This window comes from Panicum virgatum, chromosome 3N (genome assembly GCF_016808335.1).
Source record: "Panicum virgatum strain AP13 chromosome 3N, P.virgatum_v5, whole genome shotgun sequence".
Classification (NCBI taxonomy): domain Eukaryota; kingdom Viridiplantae; phylum Streptophyta; class Magnoliopsida; order Poales; family Poaceae; genus Panicum; species Panicum virgatum.
The window spans coordinates 25,671,324-25,685,860 of NC_053147.1; the positions used below are offsets into that span (position 1 = coordinate 25,671,324).

Here is a 14,537-nt window from a genome sequence, read left to right on the forward strand (position 1 = left end):
TGCTATCACATGCAGTGGCGTAGGGTAATGGAGGCGAAACTGGGCCCCGGCCCCCCTTGTTTCGCGCTCACCTCGCCTGTCCCCTTGCTCAGGCGGCGGGGGCGCAGCAGCCGGGGCACCGGACGAGCCCGTTCTCGTTGCAGTCGGCACAGGCGCGGAACCCGCCGCCGCCCTTGAGGCTGTACCGCTTGTGGCTGCCGTCGCAAGCGCCGCAGAACATGTAGCGCTCGCCGCCGCAGCGGGCGCAAGCGGAGGGGAAGGCGGGGGCGGGGGCCACGATGCGGCGGAGCTCGCCGGACTCATGGAGGCGCCGGACCTCCTCGGCGCCGCCGAGGTGGCGGCCCAATCCATGTCGCCCCCCTGGTTTACTTCCACGCTCCGTCACTGATCACATGTGAACAGTTCTATAGGCGATGATCTCATCCTTGGCTGATATCATGTTTTGTGGAATTATTCGGAAACTATCACCAGCCGATAGATTCTATGTTAATTAATTACTGATTATTTTTTCCTTCTCAGCTACAAATCAAATTGAATGGTAAGCCACGAACCTTGATAGTAGGATCTGCATAGGAGATAAGCAGAACTCCCAGACCTTAACGCGCCGTGCTCTGCAACATTCAGCGGTCTAAATTTCGCAGCAACAATATGCATCTACAAAAGGATTTCCCCTACGTGGAAGGCCGAAGGGGGGATCCGTGTACATCAACCCAGTCTCTACATACGTTAGTGATATCTTCCGTGGGTGATTTTGACATCATGCCAAACAAAACCCAAGTTTTCAGGACTCCAGCACGTAAGAGCTTCCGCGGGCGTTGAGCCGTCAAACACTGTCTGGCTTAGATCAGAATCTGAGGATGTTTCTGCCGTTTTTTTTAAGGATGTGTTTCTGGCGTCGCTTGACTGGCTCTGAATTCTGAAAGCCCATCAGAGAGATGATTTGCTAAGCTATGTACAAACTTCAAAACTGCAATCGAAGATGTTGATGGCGTTACTTACGTGCGCGGACACCATCACGCATCAGCAATTCAGCACTGCCAGGGAAGACAACATTTCAGCAGCAAGGAACAACGAAGGCGGTTTCCTCTCACTCTCGCGGCATAAATGTGGGCCCAGTTCGACGATGGGCGCAAGCGCAAAGCGGGCCGGCGCGGACGGCGACGCGACCTTAAGGTCGTCCTATGATATATACCTTCCTTAAGAAGCAACCGGGGCATTCAAGCCAAGCTTCGGCGATGCAAACCGCCAGCTAGATGATCAGGGCAGTCCCAATGCAGACTCCACTCATAGAGTCTAAGCCTCAAAGACTCCGTCACAAGAAACTATACTTCCCAATACAAATGTGTTACTTTAATTTATATGGCTCACTTGTCTCTCTCATATTCATTATTAATTTGCGTGAAGATTTGGAGTCTTGATTTCTCTCTCTTCCATAAATATATTGCCACATCAGCAAAACACAATAAATAAGAGGCTAAGACTTTATGGTGGAGTTTGGGTTGGGACTCCCCTTGTAGTCCGTCGACGGACGCTTCTCTTAATCGAGATCGCTCCACCAGCAAAACTGCAAAACAATCAAGACGGGCATCATCAACACGTACGGCGTGGACGACGATCTTTTCCCGCGTGATGGCGACCCGGGCAATGTCCGTCCTCGACCTCGACGGAGCTTCGTCGGCACGCTCGCCGGCCTCTGAGCCAGCGGAGGGAGTGGCGTGCAGTGCTGCTCTACATCCAGGGTCCAGGGACTCCAGGGATGGAGGGGCCTGGGCGCCAGCCTAGCAGACGCCGTCGAGGACCATGAGCATGCACGCATGTCGTGCGGACAACACGAGAGTTGTCGTCGGGCCAATGGCCGTGCCGGGGCCACACGGGTTGGTGGCGGTCGTGCTCCCGGCGCGACGGCGAGGGGCCGAGGGGGGCCGCAGTTCGCGTGCGGCTGGCCGCCCAGCCGGTCAGGGCATCGGGCGCGCCCACATCGTTGGCGTCGCTTCACACGCTGACACGCAGCCGCGGGGACACAGTACTATCCCGGTGAATAATGGTGGTGGTGCGGTGGGGATTCGCTGTACATGTCCGACGCTATGCGCCTACGAGGTCCTGTGCCTGCTTGGTGGTCGTGGCCACCGGGAGGCGTTTGGCACGCTTGCTCGTCCGCTGACCTGAACTCGGTCCGCCTGCCGAGGTCACTGCCAGCAAGTTCGTCCGTCGATGAAGCTGTAAGCCCCGTGGTTTTGGACGAGGGTTTCAGGCCGCGGCAGCTCACCCTGCCGTCGGCAACGATCGGTCCAGGCAAGCAGACTGCCGGGCTCTGCTGCCCGACACGGCCGTGGGCCGAGATCGAAGCAAAATGGAAACCCATACCGAGAGAGAAGAGTACAAAACTCTCTGAAATTTAGCAGATGCTCCATGCCAGGCGACTGGTCCCTTGGGCCCCAGATAAAATCTAACCAAAACATAACATGAGTCGAGACGGTTTCGAGATTCCATGGATTCACTTCCGCACATCAATCTCCGTAGTACGGCCGCCCACGAAAAGGCCCTCCGCCGGACGTGCGCCGCTTGCTGTCACGCCGGCGCGCGCCACGCTTGCCCGCCGCCGCCGCCGCTCCTGTCGAGCGCGCCGCCGTCCCGTGCGTAGGGATGGTACGGCTGGTCACGAGGCTTTTTCCTTTGCCGATACGCACCGCCGCTGACGGGCTGTCGCGACGGGCTCTGCCGTTCGCCGGATGAGCCGTCCCCGCCGTGCGCTCCACCGTGCTGATACCCGCCGATCTTCGGGGGTTCTTGCGCCTGGCCTCGGCGACCATTGTACGGATTATCCCCGCCGCGCGGTCGAGAGGACGGCCTGAAAGCAGGCGGCGCTTCCCCGCGCTGGTGATACCCACCGTTGATGTCGTCTTTTTCCGGGCTCTGCCGGCCATCGTCGGGAGAACCCCACCTGACGAACGACCCGGATAGCGGACCGTAAGAAGAGTAGCCCATCTTTGGCACGTCTGGGCCACGAGGCCCATGACGACCCTGATGGGCCTGTGTCCTTTCGTGGCCTCGAATGCCCTGCGGCTGTTCCCGGCCAAGGCCCCGCTGCTTGTGAATGGGGCCCGGGTACTGGTACTCGTGCTGCGGCCGGCGGCGGCGGCGGCGGCGGTTCCTCGGAGGCGCGCCCGGCGAGGCATGCCCCGCCGGCGCACGCCTTCCACCACCCGGTTCGTACAGAGGCGGGAAGGCGAGTTCCGAGCGCTCGTGCCGACGCGGGGAGCCGGGTTCCGAGCGGCGGCTCCCGCTCCGGGACGACCTGGCGTCCTCGTCGTAGCAGTCGACGCGACGTTGTTTGGAGATCGCGCCGCCGTCGCGGGGGCCGTACGAGTGCCGCCTGCTCCGCGACCTGCGGGGAGGCGCCGCGCCGCTCGCCGCCCTGGAGGGGCCACGCAGAGCCGGATCCTCGGGCGACGAGAGCCGAGCGGCGTCACCGAACGGCTCCCGCGACGTTCTCCCGCCGCGGCGGCTCGGGGGTGCCGGAACCGCGCGGGGCGTGTCCACGCTGGACGACGACAGCGCCGGCGCCGCGGCGACGGGCAGGCCGAACGGAGGCAGAGGCGGGGGCGGGGGCAGGTCCGCCTCGTCGTAGTCGTAGTCGTCATCGTCGAGAGGAGACAATGGCGCCTCCAGGTCTAACACCGGCGACGGCAGATGCGGAGGATCGCGCGGCGACGGCTCAGGTGCCGGCGATGGCAGCGGATCGCGCGGCAAGGACTCGGGCACGGGCCGCCGCAGCGGATCGTGCCCCGGCGGAGGCAACGGATCCTCGTGCTGTGGCGAGGGCAGCGTCTCGTGCGGCAACGGAGGCAGCAGATCGCTCGGCGAGGGCTCGCGCACGGGCTCCGGCGCCCGGGCAGGAGAGGCGCCAATCGCCCCGTCGTCCTCCGGCGGCGGCTCGTTGAGGTCGAAGTCGAAGGGCGGCCCTCGTGGCGCCATCTCGCCTCCCTGTTGCAGCGGCGGCGGCGGCGGCGGCGGCGCGGGAGGATCGATGTAGCCGAGAGGGACAGGACCTATTCTGGGATCGTGTAGGGTTTAGGCTTGGACTTATATTGACGCGCAGACTGCCGGATCCGGAAAGAAACTCGGGCGAGGGCGAGGCTGCCGATTCGAGCCCGGGATCGAGCAGAGATCCGGTCCCAAATCCGAAGCAGATCGCCATGAGCTGTGACCAGATCATACACGAGGAGCACATGCTGCGACCAGACTGTGATACGGGGGAGCGAACGACACAGGTTGTGACCAGGATCATCTGATCCAAACAGCACACCTCGGTCTTTCCTCGCCGAATCAAATCCCAAAACTTTGCAGTTGACCTCACCGCGTGTTAGTTCGTCTCCGTCGGAGCCTCGGTCGCCCGGCGGCACGAGCACCAGGGTCATCAGGCGGTGACCATATCGGCTACCACTGCACAGCCGTGAAAACGAAGCGGCCGTCCGCGTCAGTGGCAAAGCCAGCTCAGGAAAGGACATAGGGCGGAGCTCTACCATAAAATTTTGGCTAACAACGACATCATGTAGGTTTTGAGTAAAACCTGTAAAACAACCAATAAAAAGCAAGATATTACCTTTTAATGATAGAATTATCGATGATACATGTCACTTCTGAGTTTCTACTAGTAGTACCAAAGAAGCAACATTACCACTTTCATGAGTGCTTGGGCCCGAGTTACTTTCACTTGCTGAGTTTCTACTAGTAGTACCAAAGAAACTTTTCAAATCTGTACAGTTAACAAATTGGATCAGTCAATTGACTATAAATAATCAAATCAAATAATGAAGCACACATTTGGCAATACCTATTTTCTTATAGCGCTTCTTTCTTACTGGAATTGAAGTTGCTTGCCTCGTTGTGGTGGTAATGCCGCCGTTGTTTGAATCGATCTGATCTGCACCTATATCTTCCCTACCCACAACAGCTTCATCTGCTCCCCTATTCATCACCAAATGACTAAAAATCCCCAAAAATCCAATCCAAATGACCAAATTCTTAATCCTCAATGGCTCAATGCTGCATTGCTGTTGCACTGTAGGAGCACTGCACGGGGGTCGGGGCCTGGGGGCGAGGCGCCGAGGCGGGCCGGCTGCACCCTGCAGGCGCCCGCGGCGTGCTCCGAGGGGATCCGCCGGCGGCCGGCGCGATCGGCGGGTGCCGAGGGCCCAGGCGGTGGAGGCGGCTAGGCAGCAGGCGGTGGCGGCGCCGAGCAAGCGGAATCCGCCGGCGGGCCGGCGCGGCCGACGGCTGCCGATGCGCGATGCCAACTGGCAACTGCAGACGCGGTGGAGTGGGGGAGGGCGCGGTGCTGCATGCTGGGCCGCTGGGGCAGACGCTGGACGGGAAGGCAAGACGGCGGGCGGTAGGCGAATGGCTTCTGCGTACTTGTCCGTGAGGGAGAAGCAGAACCAGGCACTGCTGGCCGCAGGCTGTAGCTCACGAGGCCAGGCAGCCCACAAGGCCCACATTCGCGGCTCGCCCAATCTCACCGACGCCCAGACTGCCGACGCTGGAGTTCTCGCGTCCGCAGGCGCCGCCGCGCTGCTTCGGTTCTCCTTCGCCGAAGGAACAAGGATATCATGTGGAGCTCACCCACAGGGACCTAGGGCGGCCGCTCTAACTCGCCCTAGTGGTGGCTCCGCCTCTGGTCCCCGTCGGTCCGAGATAAGAATGGGTCCCGTCATGGACCCATGGTTGGACGGAACGAGCTGTCGGGTACCCCCTCCACCAATCCTCCTCGACGAAATTTGTCCTGTACCACGGCGGTTCAGCCTTGCTAGCGACCTCTTCACACGGAAGTCCACGTTGGCTGGCTACGTTGGCTGGCTGCAGCTTGCCGGGTTTTTACACTGTGAGGCTGTCTGCACCGGGGATCTGTATCCCACCCTCCAGTACCAACATAACATAATTTCCTCTGCATCGGGCTACTCGGAAACAAACGGTAAGAGCATCTCCAACAGATTACTCATCCCTCTTCCCAATACCAAAATATTGATGTTTTGGTGATGGAGGTGCTCCAGCAGATTACCAATCCGATCCCCATTACTTATAAGTTTTTAGTAATCACCAAAACACACCTCTCTCTCTCACCTAAATGAAGGGGATTTCCCCTCTATCCTATTATTGGTGATTGAATTTTAGTAATCTGCTGCAGTAATCATTACCTAAAAAATAAAAGCAGCTATTGGTAATGGAGAGAGAGAATATTTAAGATATGAGAAATGAGTAATCTGTTGGAGATGCTCTAACCACCAGGGAGCAAACACTTTCGCTATATTCAGCGTGGTAGCGGCCTCCCGCTATCTTTCTTTGGCCCCACCTCGCGCCGTCCACAGCTACCTCGTGCACGGAGCCGGAAGAGCCGTGCTCCTGCTCCTCCGCCGCCGTTGTTCCCTTGCTCCTTCACCGTCGCGCCTTGCTCCTCCGCCACAGCGCTACGAGAGAAAGAGAGAAGACGGCGCGGGGACGATGTAGCAGTAGCAGCTCGGCGCGCCCTTCGTGCACAGCAGCTCGGCGCTGCTGCTCGACGCCGCCGTGCGGCCCTGGTCCGCGCTGCTGCCGGGCATCGAACATAGCATGGCAGGGCGTCGAACGGAGTGTGGCCGGGCAGAGCGCGACGCGTTGTGGTGGCGGCCGACGCGGCTCAGCGGCGCGCGGCAGGGCGGAGCAGGGCGCGACGCGGGCGCCGGCGTGCTGCCAGGAAGCGTGCCCGCCGCCGAGGTAGGGAGCTCCGCCGCCGGGGTGCATGGGCGGACGCCGCGAGCTCTCGCCGGGGGCCTCTGCCCTGCGCCGCGTCACTCCTCGGCCCCGCCGCTCCGCCGCGCGCGCTCGCCCTCGCTGCGGCTGCTCCGCTCTACTACACTGCGGCCGCCCTGCCTCACGCGCTCGCCCTCGCCGCGGATGCCCCGCTCTGCCGCGTGCGCACGCCCTCGCCGCGGTCGCTCCGCTCTGCTGAGCCGCGGCCGCCACGCTCTGCCGCACGCACTCATCCTCGCTGCGGTCGCTCCGCTCTGTTGTGCCGCGGCCGCCCGGCTGCAGCCGCTCTGCTCTGCCCCGCGCGCTCGCCTTCGCCGCGGCCGCCCCACCGCGCACGCTCACCCTCGCCGCGGCCGCCCTGCTACAACTGCTCCGCTCTGCTCTGCCGCACCGGAGGGAGGGAGGAGAAAGAGAGAGTCGGAGGGGAAGGCCGGCGGGAGGAAGCGAATAGTGTGATTAAGTAAATCTAACGTGTGGGCCCCATTTGCTGGTAGTTGATATAGAATAGAGATATAGAGGATGGATGAGTGCGGAGAAACTGAGTATAGAGTAGAGAATCTCGATGACCAGGCAAAAATATTCTCTTTAGAGGATGGATATAGAGTAATATGAGTGTGGATAGCCTGAAAGGGAATTCTTTCAGTTGACCCGGAGACTTGTACTCAGGCTGTTCGCAGTGAGTACGGGATAGCAAACGCTATCCCACCCTTCAGTAGCGATTTACATGAAAAAGTCCTGCAACGGAGCACGCTACGCCTTCCGCTATCGTTACGGACGGGCAGCCCCTCCGGTATTCTGAGAGGAGTAGAGGAGCTCCGCTATCCGACAGCGTGGCAAGGGCCTTGCGGCGCGCCATCCCAACCACCACCGTTGAGGACCGCCGCCGCAGGCCTCTGCCTCCACCGCTGCCATGGCCCGAACCACCATCTGCTAAGGCCCCCGCGCTCGCCCGTCGTCAAGGCCTCCGCCGCGGCATGGGCCTCCACTGCCCCGCCATGGACTCTGCCGCTGCCTAGATCCGCTCGAGGTCGAGCTCCCGCCGCCGGACCTCCATCGACCTCAAGTAGCCGAATCGAGGGGGCCAGAGAGGGAGGGGCCGGCCGGGACGGATGAGCCGCCATGCCCCGCCCCTGATCTTTAGTACTTTCTTCGGATTCCGGTCTAAACCGGGGAAGCTGAAGCGGAAATGCAATTCTCGGGTGAGGGAAGGGGGAAACCCCTGGAAGGCTTTGCTCGCTCGCTCAAAAAGCTTTAACGCTCGTTTACGAGTGGAGTGCAAAAGCCCGTATTGAAGTAGGGCGAGGCCTTCCCAAGAGGGAGGAGCGGTAGGAGCTTGGGGAGGGGACGCCGCCGGTGGGCTCGAGTGGGATGGGCGGCAGAGGAAGGGAGCGACCGGCCATGGAAGGTAGGGAGGAGGAGGGAGGAGGGAGAGGAGCGAGGCACGACGGCCATGGAAGGGAGGGAGGAGGGATCCTGCTGCACCTGCTGCCCCCAACCTCGGGCGCTCGCCACGTCGGCCGACCCCGCAGCCCCAATCCCGACCACTCGCCGCGCCGACCATGGGAGGCGAGGGAGGTCGGGGCGCGCACCGGAGAGGAAGGCCGCCTTGCGCCTCTACTGGCTCGGCCGCCTCTGCGATGCCCCGCGCGCGCTCCACTGGCTCGACCACCGCTCCTTGCTCGACCGGACGGCCGACATGGCCCTGCGAGGGGGGAGGAGAAGAGGGTGGTCGGAGAGTAGAAGAGGGCGGCGCGGGATGGAGGAGGGCCGGAACAGGGGAGGGCGGGTGGGAGAAAAAGAGGAGGTAGGGAGTGAGGAGAGAGAGGGGAGGGAGGGAGAAAAAAGAGAAAAGAATTCTATCGTGTGGACCCCGCATATGGTAATTGGTATAGAGAATGAATATAGAGGATAAATAGGTGCAGGAAATCTGAATATAGATAAAAGAATCTCGGTGACTAGACAAGAATATTTTTTAAAAGATGAATTTAAAGTACGACCAGTGTGAATAGTCTGAGCTTAGGGCCACATAGGGGTTGCAGTACAGTTGGACAAGAAAAGAAAGAACAGAAGCAGTGAGCTCCTGGACACACTAGTTCACAGTACGTCCAACGTCCTAAGATGGGCCGCAAGCAGCTCCTGCCCTGTTGCCCAAGTGGGGAAGACAGTGCACAGGCTGGTGGTTCCACTTGCCACTGGGTGGTGCCTCAGCTCCGATCCCGTGACCCGCAGTCCACTGTCACAGATACAAATCATACTAGAAATAAGGAACTCTACGATGAATCAAGAATGCCTGTGCCAGGTTACAGATGGCAGACAATCGGACGCGTCCGCTAGATTTGCTTGATTTGGACTGCCGTCAAATGCCTGATGCCGTTGAGGCAGGCGGTGACACCGATGGCTGACTCGACCCGTGCGTCTGTCGATTGGATTTGGATCTAACATACATGCTCTAGAGATAAGCATCTTAATCACTCGTACTCCTCCCTCCGGCCTAAGAATTCAAAAAACTACTAATATTTATATCACCAAATCAATTCAGTATAAGAATATATTGCATGACCTAATCTAATGATATTTTTATTTTGTAACATATTCCGAACAACACTACTGCCAATTCAGAAGGGAACAAAAGGCAGCACTCTGATCCAACACGAACACAAATCAGAATCTCGTGCAAAAACGCTACTGCCATTCTGTCTTCGTTTTGACTTTGTGCCTTCGTCCCCAGCCAGCCAGATCGGTGCCAGAATCCGGCACGCCTTGCCTGCGCGACGAAATTCTCGTTCTTATTCGAGTTTCTACAACGATTTCCTCATACGAATCGAGCAGCATATTTGCAAAGCAGATGGTGATCCCATTCCGACCCCCCTACATTACATACTATACTACTACACCACTACGACTGCATTACAGCTGCGAGCTAGGCGCACGGCGACGGCGTTCCCGCCGGGCCGATCAGTACGGCATGACATGGATGGTGCGGCTGTCGTAGGCGGCGACCATGCCCTTGCGCTCCTGCTCCAGCCGCACCGCCCGCAGCAGCTCGCCGGCCATCCGCGAGGTGGTCGGGGCGCAGTCCCCCTGCATCACCACCAGCAGCTTCCCCACGGCCTCGGGCGCGGACGCCACGGCCTCCCGCATCCGCCGCTCCCCGCCGCCCGCGCAGCAGGACAGCCACAGCGCCACCACCGCGGCCTCCCGCCCCGCCGGGCCCACCCGGATCATCCGCCCCATCACGGCGGCCGCCACCTCGGCCGCGTCGGCCGCGATGGCCGCCTTGCCGTCGCCGCAGCGGGCGGCCTCCGCCAGCAGCCGCAGCGCGGACTCCGCCGCCGCCGTGGGCGCGGCCGCCACGGCCAGCGCCAGCGCGGGGATGGCCCCGGCCCGCACCATCGACGCGCGCGCCGGGCGGCCGCGGACCTGCACCGCCGCGGCCATGCACCGGATGGCCGCCGGCGACGCCGCGTCCCGGAGGATCCGCACGAGGTCCGGGAACAGCTCCGGCCTGTCGGCGATGGCGGTCTTGGCGTCGGCGTCCGCCGCGGGCGACGTCAGGATCGCCTCCAGGACCGCGGCGCCGTTCGCGCCCGCGCCGAGCAGCGTCGTCACGACGCGGCCCAGGTCCTCGGCGACGAGAGCAACGACGAGCGCATCCTTCGCCTCCTCCGCAACTCCGGCCGCGGACAAGACGGCGGCCAGGGCCTCCACCGCCATGTTCACCCTCCCGCGCTTCTCCATCCCATCCTCCGTGAGATAAGCGACCAGCTCCGGGGCCACGGTAGCCAGGATCCTCACGGCGTCCACGCGCGCGTCGGCGCCCGCCCCGCCCTTCGCGAAGGAGAGGAGCGCCGGCACCGCGGAGTCGAGATCGGCGGCGACCGCCGACGCGACGGACGCGCGCTTCCCTTTCTCCGGCGCGATCTTGGCCGCGAGCGAGCGCACGGCCTTCTCCGCCGCCGCGGGCTCCCCGTCCGCGGCCGCGAGCTGCGACAGCACCTCCTCGGGCGACGGCGACGGCGGCATCGTGGCGGCGTGCAGGTGGATGAGGCGGCGCAGGAGCAGGTTGGGGACCAGGTCGGTGGACGCCAGCGGCAGCCGCGTAGCGGGGCAGGTGCGGTGGCCGGAATCGAGCCACCGCTGTATGGACGCGCGGTCGTACGTGGTGCCGGTGGGGAGGCTGACCGGCGACCGCATCACCTCCAGCGAGATCGGGCACCGGAACGCGGCCGGCGTCGGCGGCGCCGCGGCCATCACGAGCGGCTCCGGCGGCCGGATCCGGCGCCTCGCCTGCTGCGCGGCGACGGCTGCGTCCATGGCGAGCGACCGGATGCGAGCTGTTGGGTGGGACGGGGGGAGGAGAGAGAGAGAGAGAGAGTGCGGCGGGCCTTAAGAATGGTGGAAGTGATGACGTCGGCAAGTCGACGGTCAAAGTCAATTGGCGTGGGTGGTGGTGGTGTTGACGTTTTCTTTTGGGAGGAGTAGGACGGCCCCCGGGCTCGTGCCATCAAGGACAAGCGCCGCGAGGATGAAACTAAGGCCTTGTTCAAGATCCAAAACACAAAATGTAATTTTTTTATAAATCACTTGTACGATGTACTAAATATAGTTAAAAAATAAATTATATTATACAAATGGACTATAAATCGCGAGACGAATCTAATGAGCCTAATTATGATATAATTATACACTAAATTGTTATAGTAATGCTACAATAAATATGCTCTAATGATAGATTAATTATGCTCATTAGATTTATCTTGTAGTTTACAGACAAGATCTGTAATTAGTTTTGTGATTAGTCTATATTTAATACTTCAAATATTAAAGATTCTCTTCTAAAAACGCAAAAATACAAAATAGAAAGTAATCTAAATACACCCTAATGAAAGTGGGTGGGGATGAAGATGCCAGTATACTCCAGATTTTTTTTTCTGCGTGTGGGTCCTACTCCAGTGCTCCGTTCCGGTTGGATTTTGGATTTTAGTGCTTCGGTATAAATTTCGGGTGGAAAATGACGTTTCGGAGAACAGGTCGAAAGTGGGTGCCCTTAATTTTAATTTTGATGGTTTATTAGTTGTGGGAGCGTGGCATGAAAATTTGGATGTGCGAAGGGCATGTCTTTACACCTACACCTAGAATTGTATTTTGAAAAAAAAAATAGGACTTGCATACGATTTTGATGTATGACTCGCAGTTCTGTCTCTCTCTCGGCCGCCGGCGACGGCGAGGCAGCCCCAGGCTTGGGCGCTTGGCGATCGGGGAATCGCGATCCTTCTTTTCGGCGCGGCGCTCGCGGTCCACGTTGGGAGAAAAGGGATGGAGATTGGATCGGTGAACGTCAACGGCGCGATCGAGCGCATCTAAAACTGCCTCACGACGCACGAGGTTAATCCACCATTTGGGGACGATGTTATGGCTTGGATACCTTTGTTTGGGCCTGCGAGATTGGGGATCCGGCAAGGGGAATAATCCGCCTTTTGACGGAGGTTAGCGTCACGGGGAGAGAGAAAAAAAAAAGTGGAGTCAAGGAAAGGGATAAGGAAGGGGAAAGCAAATACTAATATGCTTGGCTTGGGTTGTGCTGAAACTCGGCTGCTTTTCTCGTTCTTTCTCACCAAGCCAGGATGTGACTATGGCAACGTTATTCTTTTTGCGTCCCATGGTTCTTGATGACAATCACTCGGATGGAAATTAGCAATGAAAAATTAGACCAGCTAGATTTCTATTTCATTTCGATCGAGTACAACGATAAGTGCTTCAGCAGGGACCTTTTCTTCTTTCTTTCTTTTTTCTTTTGAGAAACACCGGAGCTTCATTATGGAATCACAAAGTTATTACAATCTGCACCGAGCAGGTCGTAGACCTTTTCTTCTTTCATGAGATCTTTTGCGAGCTTCAAAGTCATAGTGGTTAATTGGACTAATTAACTGGTTCCAACCATAATTAAATTTAGCATAGCAGGGTGGATCTTGAAATTTTGGATATTGATTTCACCAAGTAGAAGCTTATACATGTGAGCGTCTATGCGTGTACTGTGTTCAAAAAAAAGAAATCTAACCAAGCCAGAGGCGGTGTCCACGACAGTGATTGTGGATCCTTCCATGAATGAATGAGCAGTGACCATGCCAAGTGGTAGGGTAGCTATTATGCGGTAAGGTAATAGTGGTATTTCTTGACCATGGCTCAGAGCTGCATGATGTGAAATGTATATGAGTATATCAATTTAGAGTTAAAAGGTTTTGGAAATCAAATTATATATCCAGTGGAAGTTAAGAGTTGCAGGTAAAAGGTATGAAAGGATGGCATAACAACTAAAGGTCACCCGATCCAATTCCATATGCTGATTTTATCTCTTTTTGTTTCTTCTTGCCTAAAGTTTTGTTTCAACTTCAGCTCGCAGCCTCACCTGTGGAGGCTCCGATTTGTGGCATCACTCATGGGGCGGTGGTACCGCTGGCAGGCGTTCCGGGTGAAAGCTCTTCCGGACCTTCTATCTGGGTCGACAATAGCAGTGCTTTAGGCGTCATTTCCAAGGTGAAGCATTGTCATGGTGGTGTCTGCAAATATTGATGGATCTCTAAGTGAAATCCCAACTTTGGCTTGCTGGATGAGGAGGCGATGGCATCTTTGATGTTGTTTTCTTTTTGAATGGTCATCTTGGAAGTCCTTCGATCTAACTTAGTCACCTCTGCGGCATCAGACGTTTCGGACATCAAGTTTCTAATAAAATGAGATGTGAATTGGTGATGCGTAAAGGTTTTGCAAGGATGAAACGTGGACAAAGAAAACGATGGAAGCTTAGTCTTTTTTATTTCTTTCTTTATTTAGAGTTTTCTTTCTTGTATTTTTAAATCCTCGTTTGAGGTATAGTTTTAAGAACTCTTATAACGATTGGTTGTAAACATCACATGTAAATATTCAAGGTCGGATTTTTTCTTTACCTAAAAAAATGTTTTGTTCAACCTCAGTTTTTTGTATGAACGCAAATCCTTGCATCATCTATATATTTGTATTTTAGGTCAAATTTACCATTTACTTTTTATTGAGTTATTTTCGTATGGAGTACGTGACTACATGAGCTTAAGAATGGTGTGGAGCACGAGAAGTGTTCTCTCCGAGATGGACATACGCCTACCTCGTAGGACCACGTTGGCTGAATGCCATTATATTTTAGAGGAGAATCATAAAAAGAAATATATTTGGTGGAAACCGCAATTTTTGTGAAAATTCGTGCAAACCACGACAAAAAATTCGTCTAAATTCACCAAAAAATCACACATGTAGATGATATGATGATACACAACCTTGTAAAATATCTTATCCAAACTTAACTTTGTTTGTGTTGTTAGAAATTTGTTATTTTTATATCTCACAAACAAAGTCGAGTTTGGATAAGAATTTTTACAAGGTTGTGTATCATCATATCATCTACATGTGTGGATTTTTTGTGAATTTAAACGATTTTTTTGCCGTAGTTTGCACCGGTTTTCACGAAATTTATGATTTCCACCCGATATTCCCTAAAAGGAGTGGTTTGCAGCATCCGTGTATGAGAGGAGCTTGAAACTAACCCTCAAAGGTGAAGCAAAAGTGGAGGAGGGATTCACACAAGAACAAGCAGGAATGTGAAATGGAAATAGTACAATGCCAACATTGGACGGCTACTTTAGTCAAAAGCTACATCATTTTGTTCTAATGTAGGCTAGAATGGCGCCAGATTGCTACTAAGGATGTGTTTAGTTGGTGAAAAA

The 14,537-nt window shown here is 56.8% G+C and overlaps 4 protein-coding genes across 4 annotated transcripts; all 4 read right to left on the reverse strand.

Annotated features, from left to right (window-relative positions):
- Positions 1-88: 88 nt before the first annotated feature.
- LOC120667695 lies at positions 89-2,362 on the reverse strand. Its single transcript, XM_039947718.1, has 3 exons — positions 2,163-2,362; positions 1,000-1,034; positions 89-384 (listed from the first exon to the last, which is right to left on the reverse strand). The coding sequence occupies exons 1-3, from the start codon at positions 2,360-2,362 to the stop codon at positions 89-91; spliced, it is 531 nt and encodes a 176-aa protein (XP_039803652.1).
- Positions 2,363-2,568: 206 nt separating this feature from the next.
- LOC120667696 (formin-like protein 20) lies at positions 2,569-3,975 on the reverse strand. Its single transcript, XM_039947719.1, has 2 exons — positions 3,215-3,975; positions 2,569-2,941 (listed from the first exon to the last, which is right to left on the reverse strand). The coding sequence occupies exons 1-2, from the start codon at positions 3,973-3,975 to the stop codon at positions 2,569-2,571; spliced, it is 1,134 nt and encodes a 377-aa protein (XP_039803653.1).
- A 74-nt stretch (positions 3,976-4,049) lies between these two features.
- Positions 4,050-5,596, reverse strand: LOC120667697. The gene is made up of 3 exons (XM_039947720.1): positions 4,835-5,596; positions 4,679-4,756; positions 4,050-4,570 (listed from the first exon to the last, which is right to left on the reverse strand). Exons 1-3 carry the CDS (start codon positions 5,496-5,498, stop codon positions 4,050-4,052), a joined length of 1,263 nt encoding a protein of 420 aa, XP_039803654.1. The 5' UTR covers positions 5,499-5,596.
- Positions 5,597-9,320: 3,724 nt separating this feature from the next.
- LOC120665348 (U-box domain-containing protein 27-like) lies at positions 9,321-11,174 on the reverse strand. The gene has a single exon (XM_039944893.1). It carries the CDS (start codon positions 11,098-11,100, stop codon positions 9,742-9,744), a length of 1,359 nt encoding a protein of 452 aa, XP_039800827.1. The 5' UTR covers positions 11,101-11,174; the 3' UTR covers positions 9,321-9,741.
- Positions 11,175-14,537: the final 3,363 nt, after the last annotated feature.

Coding starts and splice junctions, on each gene's coding strand:
- LOC120667696 (XM_039947719.1), bottom strand. CDS start 3,975: ATGGCGCCACGAGGGCCGCCCTTCGACTTCGACCTCAACGAGCCGCCG. Junction 2,942..3,214: donor GAACTCGCCTTCCCGCCTCT/GTACGAACCGGG, acceptor GTCGTTCGTCAG/GTGGGGTTCTCCCGACGATG.
- LOC120667695 (XM_039947718.1), bottom strand. CDS start 2,362: ATGGGTTTCCATTTTGCTTCGATCTCGGCCCACGGCCGTGTCGGGCAG. Junction 1,035..2,162: donor GGCAGGCGGACCGAGTTCAG/GTCAGCGGACGA, acceptor CTTCCCTGGCAG/TGCTGAATTGCTGATGCGTG. Junction 385..999: donor GCGTGATGGTGTCCGCGCAC/GTAAGTAACGCC, acceptor ACATGTGATCAG/TGACGGAGCGTGGAAGTAAA.
- LOC120667697 (XM_039947720.1), bottom strand. CDS start 5,498: ATGTGGGCCTTGTGGGCTGCCTGGCCTCGTGAGCTACAGCCTGCGGCC. Junction 4,757..4,834: donor GAAGCGCTATAAGAAAATAG/GTATTGCCAAAT, acceptor TTAACTGTACAG/ATTTGAAAAGTTTCTTTGGT. Junction 4,571..4,678: donor CCCAAGCACTCATGAAAGTG/GTAATGTTGCTT, acceptor GTTGTTTTACAG/GTTTTACTCAAAACCTACAT.
- LOC120665348 (XM_039944893.1), bottom strand. CDS start 11,100: ATGGACGCAGCCGTCGCCGCGCAGCAGGCGAGGCGCCGGATCCGGCCG.